We start from the raw sequence: 15235 nt of genomic DNA on the forward strand, positions 1-15235 counted from the left end.
TCGAGGAATCCTGTTCAAGCTGAATACGAGCAACTACTTATACATCGAGAGGAAATTTGTCTGTGGCGTGTTCTGTAAGACTAGCTCTAATTATTCATCTGTTTTGCTCACAAGGTAACTAATTATTTCACAATCGAGAGTAGAGACGTTAGAAGTTCATCTAGCGTCACGTTAGGAATCCTGATCAAAGGATTCTATGCTCATCTGAGAGTTATCCTTGTTATTCTGAGGAAATATAATAAGTTTCTCGTGGTGAGAGGAAAACCTCCTCTCTTATTTCAGGTTTGTGCACAATTCATTTCGATTCAATTGTATAACACTGAGCTCAGTTTAAAGTAAAGTAAATAATTAATCGTTCGGTTGCAACCATTTTCATGACAAGTAAAAAACTTTAATTCTTCTTTATGCGATTGTTTCTTTCTCATTAATTAGACAATATCTCTTGTGGTTTATTACGTTAATTTGCGAGCTATGTGTACTTTTCTTTGTATTTCATATGAAATAAGAATACGTTTTTTGCGAAATATATAGATCATTCCTGGCATTGTAATAACACTATCGAATAACCGTTTCCGTGCGTTGCTATATAAGTTCTTATTCAATTACTTTATAATCTTCTAATAAATATTTTACGAATTATTTAGTTATCTAGTATTACGTTCATGCTGTGGTGAATTAATGTGTCAATCAAAGACTGCCTAGTGCAAGATTTAGTCTAGTAAATTCAGTGAGAAACTTATCGCTTGTGTTTCTGTTGTTGCTCATGTCATGTATATAGCTTATGTTGTAGTAATCGCTCACGATATAGTATAATGCTTTGCCGAGATTTAGATACTTATTTGGTAATACTCAATCAGTATTAACATTACAAATAACATCAATGAATAGACTGATGATAGTAATTCGTTATTTAAAATAAAAGATTGATGCATTATTTTCCAGATTATATACATTCTATCTGAAGTGATATTCTTGTATTAATTGATTTATGTTTATGTTTCAAACGATCCTTTCTCCCAATCAGCAAAGAAATGTTTTTTTTAACGTTTTTTAAACGTTTTTTTTTCATTGCAAAAAACGTTTAATAAACGTTTTTAAAAACGTTTAATCAATGGGATAGATCCTTTTTTATTCATTAAAAAAAACGTTTTTTTAACGTTAAAAAAACGTTTTTTCAACGTTTAAAATCAGTTTTTTAAATGTTTAAAAAACGTATTTTCAACGTTAAAACAATGTTATTTTAACATTTAAAAAACATTTTATTAAAATTAGAAAAAATGTTTAAAAAACATTTTTTAGCATTAGGAAAAACGTTTTTTTAATGTTAAAAAAAGGTATTTTTAACATTAAAAAAAGGTGTTTGTAATCTAAAAAATTTCAAAATTTTTACACCCCCCCTATATACCGTACTCCCGAAACCGCTTGAATGTAAAATCTGAAAAAAATATAAATCAGAAATACTTAACCAATTTTTGTATTGTATTTAGCAAAAATACACAACATATAATACAAAGTATTTAATTATATGTATTATAATTATAAAAGTATGTAATTATATGTATATAATATATGTATATAATTATATGTATATATATGTATATATATATTATATTATAAAAGTTAGAATAAGTATATATAGCTTAGTTGGAAATTTCCAGTGTTTTTCTGTCGATTTTCAGAGATCTATCTCTTCATTATTATCGCTTTTGGAAGCATCACTACTACTTGCATCGCAATCATCGTCGCTTTTCGTACATTTTTCTTCATCGTCGCCGTTATTGTTACATCTCTCTGCATCACAATCATTGTCGCTTTTCATATCTTCTTCCTCATCGCCGCCGTTATTATTACATCTATAATGATAAAAAATAAACGTGTAGGTATAAAATATTATGAATACGGATGCCTCATTAATCACACACGAAACAAAACTCACTTCTTTTTTTGTATCCGTGAGGGGGCTTGAGACAACCATGTCCCGGCTTTCCTGCCAAATATAATCTCATTAATTTTCGGGAATTTTTCGGCCACTATTTCTGTAAATAAATATTACATGAAGATATCGTAGATAAGATCAAATACACGTCTCACTTTAAAACAATATCAGTTTACCTATCATTACTTTGTTGATACGATGTCCATTTAATTTTTGTTTTTCTCCTCTTTGGCCCTTCCAATTAAAAAGAGATGCTAATTTATCATCGAATATGATTCGTATGACGGAATTAATCATTTTTTGAAGGGTATCACCCACAACTTCTCCACGTAGTGATTCAATCTGAACATTTTAAAAAGCTGAGTTAGTAATGTAACACGAAATATAAAATAGATGAAGTAATTATATTCTTACCAATCGAGAACGGTAAGTGTCGTCGTTCTTTAATTTTTTCTCAACGGCTTTAAATTCGTCCATAGTTAAGAGTGGAAATGCATCCATCAAAGTTGAATGCTTTTTCGGCAAAGGTTGCTCTTTTGGTGCATTTTTATTATTGTCATTATTGAGCAGCTCTGACTCTATGAAACTGTTAATAGTTTTATCTGTCACTTTTAGCATCACCTTGCATGACCACAATTGATCTGGAAAAAAAAGCTTTTATTATCTCAATTTTGTTGTACATAAATAAATATACATTCGATTGTAAAAAATTTCAATCAATAACATTAAGAATAGTGGAAAGTGAACAAATAAAAAGTTGGTAAAGTTTTTAAAAAAATTTTTAATTTTTCTGCAATGTAGGATCTTATAAGATTGAGTAATTTTTTGTTTAAAACTGGAAATGGGTATAATATTTGTTTATAGTTAATACTGATAATACATAAAAAAATATTTTAAAGAAATGTAATTTTTTCTTCAAAATGCGCGTGGGTGTGTGCATAAGCTCCGATAAAGTTTTAGTTATTTTGTTGGTGGCCATATACAAAATATATGACACTCTAATGTGATACGCTAATATATTATTGATGTATGGTCCCCATTTTCTTTGTAAGAACATACTCTACCGACCATCGAGACACTTTATAAAATAAAATCGACATTCAAAAATTCTAATTCATTATTTCAGAGAATATTGTAAAATATTGTAAACAAAAATGTTTAATTCCGAAAGCTTTAGAGAAGAACAACTAATTCTAAGCTTGACTACGTCAAAAGAAATTATACGAGAATAATGACTACTATGACAATTCTTCTAACAATGAAGATTTTATATGATAAAGAAATACCTCAGTAAAACCTAAAAGTATATTATAATACATATTTAAAGAAAGGACTGTACTATAATAACTATTGATTTGTTTCTTTTATGTGTTTTATACATTTATTGTATTTCTACAATATTTTATATGATCTATGTAATAATTGGTTCACGAATATACTGGGAAGGTTTTCGGGCAGTTTCCCTTCTCCTATGCAACAAATGTTGGTATTCTTTGTATAGTTCTGCCCAATCTAGCCATTTCAAATTACATAAATTACTAAACGCAATCTCTCTCTTAATAAACGGATTCTTATTATTTGTTCTTTCCTCATCTAATTCTAGAGTTCAGGCTTGTGCGCGAGCTTGTGCAAACATTGCCGCATAAATTCCTAATTTTTTCTTTCGTTTACTAATGTAATGCTCCATTTATCTTATTTAATATACTTCCACTCATTTTTCAGGACCCTAAGCTTCAAGAGTATTACGCAGATGAAAAAACTGAAAGCTTGTTAGTCGAAAATCTCTACCTAAAGAGTAAGCTGAAACGGTTACATCTTATTTTGAAAATGTTCTCTCATAATCCGAAAGTTGCTGAATATTTACAACAGCACAATATTTATTTGCCTTTTTTGATTACTTTGTATCAAATAAAATTATTGTACAAATAAAAAATTATACTTTGTATCAAATAAAATGATTTTGAACTATATGAAATAAATTTCATTTTCCAAAAGATTGTTGCTCCATAAATAACACTGTAACTGCATAATAATAATAATAATAATAATAATAATAATAATAATGTACATTGACTAATAAAAACTCATGCTCACAATATCTCCAGAGGAATTAATTTTTAAAAACGATACTTTATTTCATAAAATACATATTTATATATAGACCATATATATAATATTTATTACAAAGTAACAAGCAGTTTCAAAGGGTTTACTTATATGTTTAAGCACTTTTTGGTTAAACTTTTTTCAAGCTGGCAGACCCAAAAACGTTCTTTCGTTGTTTGCTGTTCTCAGAAAAATTTTTGGTACAAAACGAACGAACAGTGAAAAAATGCTTAATAATTTTTTTCTTTAAATCACAGCACGTGGGAAAAATTATTTCTACATTTTTATGAATGCATTCGATGAGCCTGGAGTTTCCATTTCTCAAAATGAAATCCTTATAGATTTTATAGTAATGGTCAGAATGTAAAACTAAGTTGTACGTTTCAAAACAAGGCTCTTTCAAGCCACCCAAATTCAATGCTGTCGTGTATAGTTTCGCCTTTTTTATAAAATCATTCTGTGGTAAATTTTTCCTCAACGAAAATGCAACACATTCTTCGCAAATATGCTTTACAACTGCATTCGTCGTACTTCCAGCCAAATAGAATGCATTCTTTGCATTGTATTCGCTGACAATATCGCAAAAAAAAAACTAAACGTAATAGTGTGCACATCAAGCTCGACATAATTTTTTGTCGAATCGACACTTTCAGTCGCAATGTCAACGGACGCTTCTTTTAAGGTAGACTGCTTTTTTGTTTGACAAAAATCTAACAAAAACATGTCAGAATCGTTGAAATAACTAGAATTTTTTACATCGGATACGAATTGAGAGACTGAAATCATCTTAATGGCTCGCAGGCACTGCAACGCAGTAGGCATTTGGCCCTCTTTTCTGCGAATTTGAGAAAAAATGTTCTCGGTCGTATCTTGAGTAAAACGATGACCCAAATTTGAACTTGTTTCTAAACAAAAACTCAGCCATATCGGCAAAAGACAAAGTTGCCAGAATTACGGCATAATTCAGCGGCTTCCAATTTTTTTGAAAAACAATATCTTTAAACAAATAAATAATTTGATGAAGAAAAATATATTTTTGATCGCAGTTTCTCAAAGTTATCGATGCCTTTCGGATTTTGGACGATACAAGGGAAAACCACTCTCTAATTAATCCAATAAAGGCAGCTGTTGTTAAGGCCTCTTCCGGAAGTTCTTTTTCGTCAACCGCACTTTTCAACGCGATTTCAGTTTGTAAAGAGAAAAAACGAACTGCCGCTCCTACATTCATTTGGGTGTCATTTAAATGCTCAGTTAAACTTATTTTAGCTCAGTAAATGTTGTTTCTGCTCAAGTTATATTTTCTATAGTGCTCAGTTAAATCGAATTATTTATCAGTAGAATAATTAAATTTCATAGCAATTATATGTATCCGCAAGGCCAATTGTTATTTTGATAGGTTAAACATTTAATATTTTTCGATAAAAAATCATATTTTGCTCAGATTTTTTTTTTTTAAGTAACAAATTATAATAAATAGGTTGATGTGTTGAAATAGAGATAGTAAAAATAAAATCAAATATCTACATAAACAAAGTCTACATAAACTGTTTCGAAATATAATCAAATAGTCAACATCGTGTCATATTATTGAATAACCAACGCCGCTTTTGCTCGAGCAGGACGACCACGTTTTCGCTTTTGACCCAATGGTATAGCCTTTGCTTCGTCTGGTGCGATCACGAACCTCATACGAAGTGAAATACCAAGGATGTGTTGACACATATAAAGCTTGAAAAAATCGCTGCAATCACATTTTCCTTGGAGCCAATTATGTTTCGTGAAAGGAGTCGGAAAAGTCACATTGTAGTACTTGAAGTTCTTTGACATAAATTCGTCAAAGGTGTTCCATTCCTCATCTGGTCCAATTATATTGTTACGCTCCGTTCGTTATTCGTGTCGCGCGCACTTACGAACGCGTCCGCGTACTTCCGGGATCGCAAAAATAACCACTCTCGTTATACAAAAAGGAACTCGGGTTTATTTAAACTCAGAACGGAATACAAGAAAGTTCTGGGAAACCGGACCGAACGATTCGAGTCACCAGATCAATCTGACGGGCGGTAATTAAATCAATAATTCTATGCGTCCCCGTTGTCAAGGGACGCGCTTCGGCTTGAAACTTCTGCGGAGCGAAGCCAATTTCAGCCCACGAGAACGAACGTCTCGGCACGGGCGAGCGGGCGTAACACTGCCCCCCCTCTTTAGATTGTCGTCCCGACAATCCAGAGGGGCAGTTTCCTGACTGGGCGAACTTTTCTGTACGATTCCAGGGTACCGGGACGGCCTCCTGCCCTACCCTGGGCTGCTGCCACAGGTTACCGGGCACCGTCCTCTTCTCGGTCCCAACCGTACTCTGGAAGTCCAGGACCATGTTCTCTTCACGGCTTCCTGCCCTACCCTGGGCTGCTGCCACAGGTTACCGGGCACCGTCCTCTTCTCGAGTCCAGGATCATGTCCTCTTCCTCATGGAGCGAGTCCCCAATCGACATTTTCTGGAAGAAAATACTCTCTCCCACCTGCCGACTCCAGGGCGACCCCTCATCAATTCCCTCGCAGGAGATCTCGCCTCCCAACACAGGCCTCTTCCTCTCAGCTCCCGAAGTCGTCGGAGATGTCGCTGCTCCTCTTCTAAATCTTCGGACAAGGGGGGGAAGCTTACCGTGGACCCAACGTCTCGAAAGACTCCCCAAGTCCCTGCCTCGGCATTTGCCCTATGTCTCACGGAAAAACCACGGATCAAACAACCGTGAGAGAGGCAGTCTTACCCTTTGCCGGTATTAGGTTCGGCAACAAGCCAGCTCCCAAGATGTCCAACTCGGTGAGGAGTTACGACCGCTTCGGCTTTCGTAAATATCTAAGAACAAAATAACACGCGCAGTAAACAGTGCAACACAACAATCTTAATTTCTACCGTAATTAACCTTCCCCGCAAATTATTACACCCAACCTAGTCCATAATATCCCTATCAAACTCTAATGTCTTTCGGAAAAAGAAGCCAACCTATCCGCATGCACAATTTTCTTCTTATGTCTCACAGATCTTTGAATACAATAGACCACATCATTCAACTTTTTCACTATTAAGAAAGGTCCTTCCTAATTGCTCTGCAATTTAGGGGCTCTACCTTTCATCCTACGAGGATTATAAAACCAAACTTTCTCCCCTTCTTGAAAAAGAGTTTGCCTGGCCTTTCGATCATACCAAGACTTTGCTCGTGAAGACTTTATATCTATACGTTCCCTAACGTTGGAATGGATCTTGTCCAACTTCTCTTTCAAATTCCCAATAAAACCTTTAACTGACTGAGATCCTCCCCTCGGAGGACTTCCTAAAAGCAGATCTAACGGCAACCTAAGATCTCGGGCAAAACACAGCTCGGCGGGAAATACTCCAGTAGTCTCGTGTTTAGAAGATCTGTAAGCCAATAAAAACATAGGGACCCAGCGATCCCAATCTTTCTGATTTTCAGAAATATACTTCGCCAAATAACTAATAATAGTCTGATGTTGCCGCTCGACTTGTCCATCCGATTGCGGATGTAGAGCAGTTGTTCTCGTTTTCCGAATTCCAAGGAGATTCATCAATTCCGCGAAAAGTTTGGACTCAAAATTCTTCCCCTGATCCGTATGGACTTCTAAAGGGACCCCGTGTCTAGAAATGACTTGATTAACGAAGACTTCTGCTACTGTACTTGCCCTAATATTCCTGAGAGGAAAAACTTCTACCCATTTGGTGAAACAGTCAACAATGACGAGGAGATATCTATTTCCGGAAGTAGTAATAGGAAGAGGGCCAAGTATGTCCATTTGTAATCTTTCGAATGGGGCCCCAACATTATAAATTTGTAATGGAGACTTTCCCTTCCCCAAAGGGCCTTTTTTTGACACACAAACTTTGCAAGTTTTGCACCATTCCTCCACGTCTTGTTTACAGGTAGCCCAATAAAACCGCTTTCGGATTTTTTCAAGAGTTTTATTGACTCCAAAGTGTCCTCCAGAAAAAGAATCATGCGTTTCTTCTAGAATCTGGTTAACACGGTTTCGAGGAACAATAAGCTGAAAAATACTTGACTTAAGATTCGGTGCTTCCCATCTCTTATAAAGAACCCCATCCTTTAAACTCAAAGCATCCCAATAAGACCAATATATTCGGGCGGAGACATTTCCAGCGGGTATTTCAAAACGAAACGGACGTATTCCCGTTTCCTTCCTGCGGTAAATAAAAGCAATGCTAACGTCCTCTAATTGCTCCTTGCGCCAATCTTGAAGAGTTTCTCCTATGAGAATAATACGAGCGACTGATTTTCTTGATTCTTCAATCTGCCTTCTCTCCACTTTGACACAATATTCGCAACCAAATGATTCACATTGTCGTCTAGAAAGCCCATCGGCATTCTTGTGAATTAAACCTTTGCGATGAATAATCTCGAACTCATATTGCTGGAGTCTTTCCAGCCAACGCGCCAATTGCCCTTCTAAGTCTTTAAAGGACATCAACCACCTAAGAGAAACATGATCCGTACGAATCAAAAACTTCCGCCCTAGAAGATAATGCCGGAAAAATTTAATAGAATCGACTATCGCCAAGAGTTCTCGACGAGTAACGCAATAATTCCTCTCAGACTTACTAAGTACACGACTGAAATAAGCAATGACTTTTTCTACTCCCTCTTGCTTTTGTGAAAGGACTGCGCCAATTCTAATATTCGAAGCGTCAGTGTCCAAAATAAATTCTCCCTCCCCACTCGGGAAGGATAACATTGGAGAAGAAGATAACACTCGTTTCAACTCTAAAAATGCACTTTGACACTTCTCGTCCCAAGAAAATTTAACCTGATTTTCTGTTAGAGCATATAAAGGTTTGGCTAAAGAAGAAAATCCTTTTACAAATTTCCGATAATATGAGCAAAATCCTAGGAAACTTCGAAGCTGCTTCTTGTTATGTGGAATCGGCCAATCCTTCACAGCAGAGATCTTTTCCGGATCTGTAGTAATACCTCCTGAAGAGACTATATGTCCCAAATATTTTACTTCCTTTGCAAAGAGAATACACTTTTTAGGGTTTACTTTAAGATTAACAGAACGTAACCGTGAGAGCACGTTCTTTAAATTCTCTAGCATTTCATTAAAATTTTTACCGAAAATTATTACATCGTCCAAATAAACCAAGCAAATTTTATATAATAATCCTCGCAATACTTTTTTCCATTAAACGCTCAAAGGTAGCAGGAGCGTTACACAGCCCAAAAGGCATTACAGTGAATTGCCATAATCCACGTCCAATAGAAAAGGCAGTCTTTTCCCTATCCTCAGGACGAATCTTTACCTGCCAATAACCGCTTTTAAGATCCAGAGTGCAAAACCAAAAGTTTCCCGAAAGCTGATCGAAAATGTCATCTATTCTAGGCAAGGGAAACGAATCTTTTTTAGTTATTGCATTTACCATTCTATAATCGACGCAAAATCTCAACGTTCCATCTTTTTTTTCTTACCAAAACAGCAGGAGAAACCCACGGACTTTGCGACTCTTCTATGACCCCTTGCTTTCTCATTTCCTCAATAATCTTTTTTACTTCCCCTCGCATTCGTAAGGGAATTCGACGAGGAACCTGCTTAATGGGAGAAGAATCTTCTAAATTGATGACATGTTCGACGACTCCACAATTACCAGCAACAATCTCCTCGGAAAATACATCCTGATACTCCTCTAAGAAATCCGTAAAAATTTCTTTCTGAGCTTTATTTAAATTTGAGGAATTATTAGTATAGAGTTCTTTCAAGAATGGAGCTCTTTCGGAAGAAACTTGAATTCGAGAACAACTCAAAACCTTTTCTTTATCGGATTCCGAAGAAATAAAAGCAAATTCAAAAACATTTTCTAAATTTATCTTCCTTAAGAAATCTACACCTAATAAACAATCATCATCCATGTCTATTACATACATAGGAATTTCCACGAAATATTTTCCCAAGAGAACTTTTGCCATGACCTTAAATTCGATGGGAACTACCTCTCCAGTGGGATATCTAAGAGAATTGTCCTTAATCTGAATGATGTGCTTGCCCTCTCTAAGCATTCTTCTACTAAGAATCGAAACATCCGAACCCGTATCTATCTTGAAACAACACTCGTTACCATCCAACATCCCCTTATAACTAAAATAATTTGAACTTGACTTTATTCGATTAACAGAAAAAGTTTGAGAACAATTAGAACAATTAACACTCGGGGTAATGCCCACTTCAGTTGTTCTTCCCCCGCCGAGAGCAACTAAACCGAGTTTCCCTTGTTCTCAGGACACTCAAACCGGAAATGTCCCTCCTTTCCACAATTCCAACACTCTTTTGTTCTATTCCAATCCCTCCGCTCATAACCATAACCTTTCTTTCCTCTTTCTTCGACTTTTTCATCTCCGTCCCCCTTTTCATTACTCTTCACGCCCCTATCCTTCCCCTTCTCAAATCGCTTCTCAAAATCCCTCCTTCTTTCAAAATTTCCTCCCTGTATAATTTTGACGGCCTTTGCCCTCTCTATGACCAACTTCAGCGAGGTAATCCCTTCTAGCTGAAGAGTCCTTCTAACAAATCCGTCCGAAAGGGAAGAAACAAATTGAGCGCACGCGATCTTGTCTCGAACCGCGTAGGGACACTCAGGATAAGCTAATCGAGAGAGCCTTTCCAATTCGTGACCGAAAGTAGCTAAATCTTCCCCGAATCTTTGCCTTCTGTTCGTAAACTGAGTATAATAATTTTGCGAAAGTTGCCCCTCACCGAAACGTAGTTCTAATTTGGACTTTAGTTCTTCGTAACCCAAATTCTCTAAATTTTCTACCGATTCTAGGACAGAACGCGCTTTTCCCCTTAAGCACGACGCTAAAGCTACGGTTTTGATCGCATCGTCCCATTGATTCGCGCGTGCGATTAAATTAAATTGCGAAAAAAACTCTTGCAACGGAACCACACCGTCAAACGTGTCAGGTTTAAGTTTATATCCGATTTCACTGCGCGCGCCGTTTGCCACACCAACGGCTTCTACTTCCGGACCGCGATTTGCTCTAATATTGGAAGGACTTAGCTGTGTTTCCTGAGAAGGCAACCGGTCTCCCCGTAAAAATTGGAGCTCCTCATCGTGCCGGCGAAGCATTGCGGCGAGTTCCTCATCACGTTGCGCCTGCTCCTCGCGCATTTGCCGCATCTCCTGTAGCACGGCTTGGAGAGCTGCCGTCTCTGAAGCTGCCGACTCCGTCGCAGGCTCCGAAGAGTCCACCAGGCGTCTCTTTCTCGTCGCAACTAGCGTCGTCATGGCACACACACTCACACGCGCGATCCCGGACGAGCCCCCAAAAAGTGTTACGCTCCGTTCGTTATTCGTGTCGCGCGCACTCACGAACGCGTCCGCGTACTTCCGGGATCGCAAAAATAACCACTCTCGTTATACAAAAAGGAACTCGGGTTTATTTAAACCAGAACGGAATACAAGAAAGTTCTGGGAAACCGGACCGAACGATTCGAGTCACCAGATCAATCTGACGGGCGGTAATTAAATCAATAATTCTATGCGTCCCCGTTGTCAAGGGACGCGCTTCGGCTTGAAACTTCTGCGGAGCGAAGCCAATTTCAGCCCACGAGAACGAACGTCTCGGCACGGGCGAGCGGGCGTAACAATATTAACTTTTGGGTCTGCTGGAATTGTATACAATGTGCGTCCTTCATTTTCGCTGACTGCCATATGAAAATCCGTCTTCGCCCAAGCATAAGCCGTAGTCCATTGTTCCAATGTAATTGCGGGACTATTATGAACCTCCACTTTACCATTAAAATACGCTAAAGACCATGTTTGCACTATATCAAACATAACAGTACGGAACCGGCTCAATTCATAACGTTCTCTAAACGTGTGTTCATCTTTAATCCTTTTGTTTGCCGATTCAAGCGCATTATTCGTCGATGGCGTAAGTTGTCGCACACCTTCATACCAATATCGATGGCTATGCAACCATTCGGATTCAAAATAGTTTGTAAATGCGGTGCTCACCTTTTCCCATTTCGCAACAAACAATTCGGCAGCTTTGTTGAAAATTTCAGTGCTCTGACTCAATTGAAGTTGATCGAGATCGTGTAATAGTTGTTTTTGATCTTTGGTTGTGCGAATGTCATATTTGGTTAGGTTATCAACAACTGCCCGACGCATATGCACCCAGCACATAATTATGAAATCTTGTTCACCAAACACTTGCTCGAAACCATTGTGGATGCTCTTTGCGTCGCTAATTAGAATTTCCGGATTGTAATCAAGGTTATACAAATTTTTCAACCCTTTTTTCACCGCCGCAAAAATAAACGCATAGTCGCTAGCTCGTTCGAACGTAGTTACAGCCACACCAAATGGATGATAACTTCGATACATATCAGTTGTTCCAATTTGCAAGATCGGGTACCCCTGCCATACACATTTATAGGTTCCGATTGTTTGTTCACCAAATCCTTCAAGCATTGACTATGATACCATCTGCTATTGCAACACGGAAGCTCGATCGATGTCACTGAGTGAAATTTTCCCATTGACTGTTCACATAAACGACACAATTCGTTATCGGCATGAATTGTAAATCGTTCAATATCATGATGCAAGTGGCAAAAGGAGTTGAACTTCCCACAGAATTGCGACAGGCAACTATTTTCCAAGCCGCATGTGTAGTGAAATGATTTGCGTCACGAACGTCTACAGCATCCAATACTTGCACCACGCAATTTACAGTAGAAGCAAGTCTGCAAATAGTTATTTGTGATTGAGTAAACGGATTGAATGATTTTAAACAATCGAAAAACTTGAAACGCATTTAAAAATAATTGGAAAACATACCAATTTTGAAGCTCGCTTCAATTCACGTTTGACGTCCTCCTCCAAATATCCTAGAATTCCAACATTAGCTTCATCCTTTTGCTGCAATCCCGATGCGAACAACTGATACAAATGTAAACAAATGTGAAAAATGGGAAAAATTATCATAAAATCAAAATGAATGGTTAAAAAACTTACCAAACAAAAGTTATGTATGGTGATTCCATTCTTAGTGTATTTATTGCCATACAAAACAACGTCATTTGTCGACGACTTACAGAATATGCAGTTTGCTTCTTGGTTATCTTCGAACGATTTGTAAAGCGGTGGAATCGACATTTTAAATTAACGAAGAAAGAATGGTATACGAGGGAGAAGTATGTCAGCAACCAACGAGTGACAAAGGCACACTGATCACGATCGACACGTTAAATGTTCTGTTATTATATCATATGCCCCGGTCAAATTATCCGTGTCTATCTGTAGGTTAATTGTATTATTATTTTGTTTTATGAAGAACATTCGTTGGATAATAAAATCGCCCGGTCGACCAAACTTATTGCATTCAGTTCTTATTTTTTCGGGTGACTAGAGTACTAATAAACGTAACGATTGGGCAAATAACAATGCAAATTAGATTTATTAACTGTGCATTATCCCCATAACAAAATAAATTTATTTATTTTGCATTTGCATTTTCTAACTTAGCATTATCATTAAAATCTATTGAGCATTGATTTTATTTTTACTTAATATTTTTTTAATTAACTAAGCAAAATAAAAAATAACAGCATTTTATATTATCCCCATTCATTTTGTCGAATGTGGACGGATGGACATCTTCTTTGCGCAAATGATACAGGCGCCGAAGTTCTCTCCCCTCGCGAATCTCTTTTTCCCACAACATTTTGACATACGATCCCCTTACAACATTTGATGGAAGCTTTTCTTGCTCCACATATGCCTCTGGTAAAAACACCTCCTGCCTTAAGAGTGCAGATTTTAAATTCTTCAAAATATGACAAACGTCAGGCGTTGCGTAAATGTCGTGTCCGTTGAAGTGGAATGAATTTACGTAGGGTACATATTTCATAATGGTTATGCCCATAGAAGACCACAAACTCCTATTTCTGGCATCCAAATCTGAAGATAACGCTAAGACGTACAGACCGCACTTTTCGACACATACAATACATTTCTCAATAAATTCTTTGACATCTTCAGAATTGATGCTTTCTTTTGGAGTCACATGGCAAGCAAGTACTTGCTTCCAATGATTTTTTACTCCTTGAACTAAAACTAAAAAAATTTTCTGACCGAGAACATCCTTATTCTGCCCTAAAGTTACATAACCCGAAAATGTACCACTGCTTTTATCATAATCCTGTTGAGCTGATATGACCATTTCGTCATAAGATAATATGCAATATCTGTCCGTGGGGTCCATTGTTTCGACCTTGAATTTCAGAATCTCCAAAACATCGTCAAAAATTCCGAAGTTCAATTTGAAATTCTGAATTCGTCGGGCAAGCGTGCTATAAGCGGGCAACGAGTAGCCAGTACTTCGGAGGAAATCGTATCTGTGAACAGACAAAGCAAGCCGAAATTTCATATTTTTGATTATACTTTCATGAGACCAATGCGGACGTCGCCCCTCTTGTAACATTTCGATCTGCTCACTATTTAAAAATGACTCCATTGCAGTTTTCATATTTGGCTGGGTAGCATCTGATTCTCCTCCTCCAAAAACAAATTGGCTACCACCCGTGCAAATTGAAGCGTCGGTCGCAAGTGTCCATTCTTCTCCTCCAAAGATGAACCGGCTACCACCTGTGCAGATTAAAGCGTCGGTCGCAAGTGTCCATTCTTCTCCTCCAAAGATGAACCGACTACCACCTGTGCAGATTGAAGCGTCGGTCGCAAGTGTCCATTCTTCTCCTCCAAAAATGAACCGGCTACCACCTGTGCAGATTGAAGCTTCGGTCGCAAGTGTCCATTCTTCTCCTCCAAAGACGAACCGGCTTCCACCTGTGCAGTCTGCTCACTGTCAGATGACAGTAAACTTTTTGGGATATTACTGGATATTTCCACTTCATTGGAAACATCATGGTTTAATGGGGCAGCATAATCCATGTTCTACAACATTTTGGATAATGTTACAGTTTTTTGAATAAAAATCAACAATTTCTATTAAGAACCAGAAGTGTGTCGAATAATATTACCATTTCTGGAGTAATTGAAACTTCTGCTACTTTTTGTGCACACGTGCCAGCAACTTCATTTCGTAGCTTCTGAAAACCATTGACATGCTATCAAATATGTAGCATATATTGAAGAATTTATAATTATAA

At 37.2% G+C, this 15235-nt stretch overlaps 2 protein-coding genes across 3 annotated transcripts; both read right to left on the reverse strand.

Moving 5' to 3' along the window:
- Positions 1 to 1602: 1602 nt before the first annotated feature.
- Positions 1603 to 2573, reverse strand: LOC143902279 (uncharacterized). The gene is made up of 4 exons (XM_077415028.1): positions 2351 to 2573; positions 2113 to 2278; positions 1937 to 2036; positions 1603 to 1853 (listed from the first exon to the last, which is right to left on the reverse strand). Exons 1-4 carry the CDS (start codon positions 2552 to 2554, stop codon positions 1676 to 1678), a joined length of 648 nt encoding a protein of 215 aa, XP_077271154.1. The 5' UTR covers positions 2555 to 2573; the 3' UTR covers positions 1603 to 1675.
- Positions 2465 to 15189, reverse strand: LOC143902266 (G2/M phase-specific E3 ubiquitin-protein ligase-like). 2 transcript variants are annotated; one of them, XM_077415008.1, is made up of 5 exons: positions 15107 to 15189; positions 14565 to 15020; positions 13083 to 14464; positions 12906 to 13007; positions 2465 to 12811 (listed from the first exon to the last, which is right to left on the reverse strand). In XM_077415008.1, exon 5 carries the CDS (start codon positions 12534 to 12536, stop codon positions 11613 to 11615), a length of 924 nt encoding a protein of 307 aa, XP_077271134.1. In that variant the 5' UTR covers positions 12537 to 12811; positions 12906 to 13007; positions 13083 to 14464; positions 14565 to 15020; positions 15107 to 15189; the 3' UTR covers positions 2465 to 11612. Both variants share the same exon structure in this region, with proteins under 2 accessions (XP_077271134.1, XP_077271141.1).
- Positions 15190 to 15235: the final 46 nt, after the last annotated feature.

The sequence above is a fragment of the Temnothorax americanus genome, unplaced genomic scaffold (genome assembly GCF_048541705.1).
Source record: "Temnothorax americanus isolate GAGA-0224 unplaced genomic scaffold, ASM4854170v1 Scaffold101, whole genome shotgun sequence".
Classification (NCBI taxonomy): Eukaryota; Metazoa; Arthropoda; class Insecta; order Hymenoptera; family Formicidae; genus Temnothorax; species Temnothorax americanus.

Bases quoted from the DNA above. Each gene is read 5' to 3' on its own strand.
- LOC143902279 (XM_077415028.1), bottom strand. From the start codon at position 2,554: ATGCTAAAAGTGACAGATAAAACTATTAACAGTTTCATAGAGTCAGAG. The intron at 2,279-2,350 runs GTAAGAATATAA...TAAAATGTTCAG, and splicing joins ACACTTACCGTTCTCGATTG to ATTGAATCACTACGTGGAGA. The intron at 1,854-1,936 runs GTGAGTTTTGTT...TTATCATTATAG, and splicing joins TCACGGATACAAAAAAAGAA to ATGTAATAATAACGGCGGCG.
- LOC143902266 (XM_077415008.1), bottom strand. From the start codon at position 12,536: ATGCTTGAAGGATTTGGTGAACAAACAATCGGAACCTATAAATGTGTA.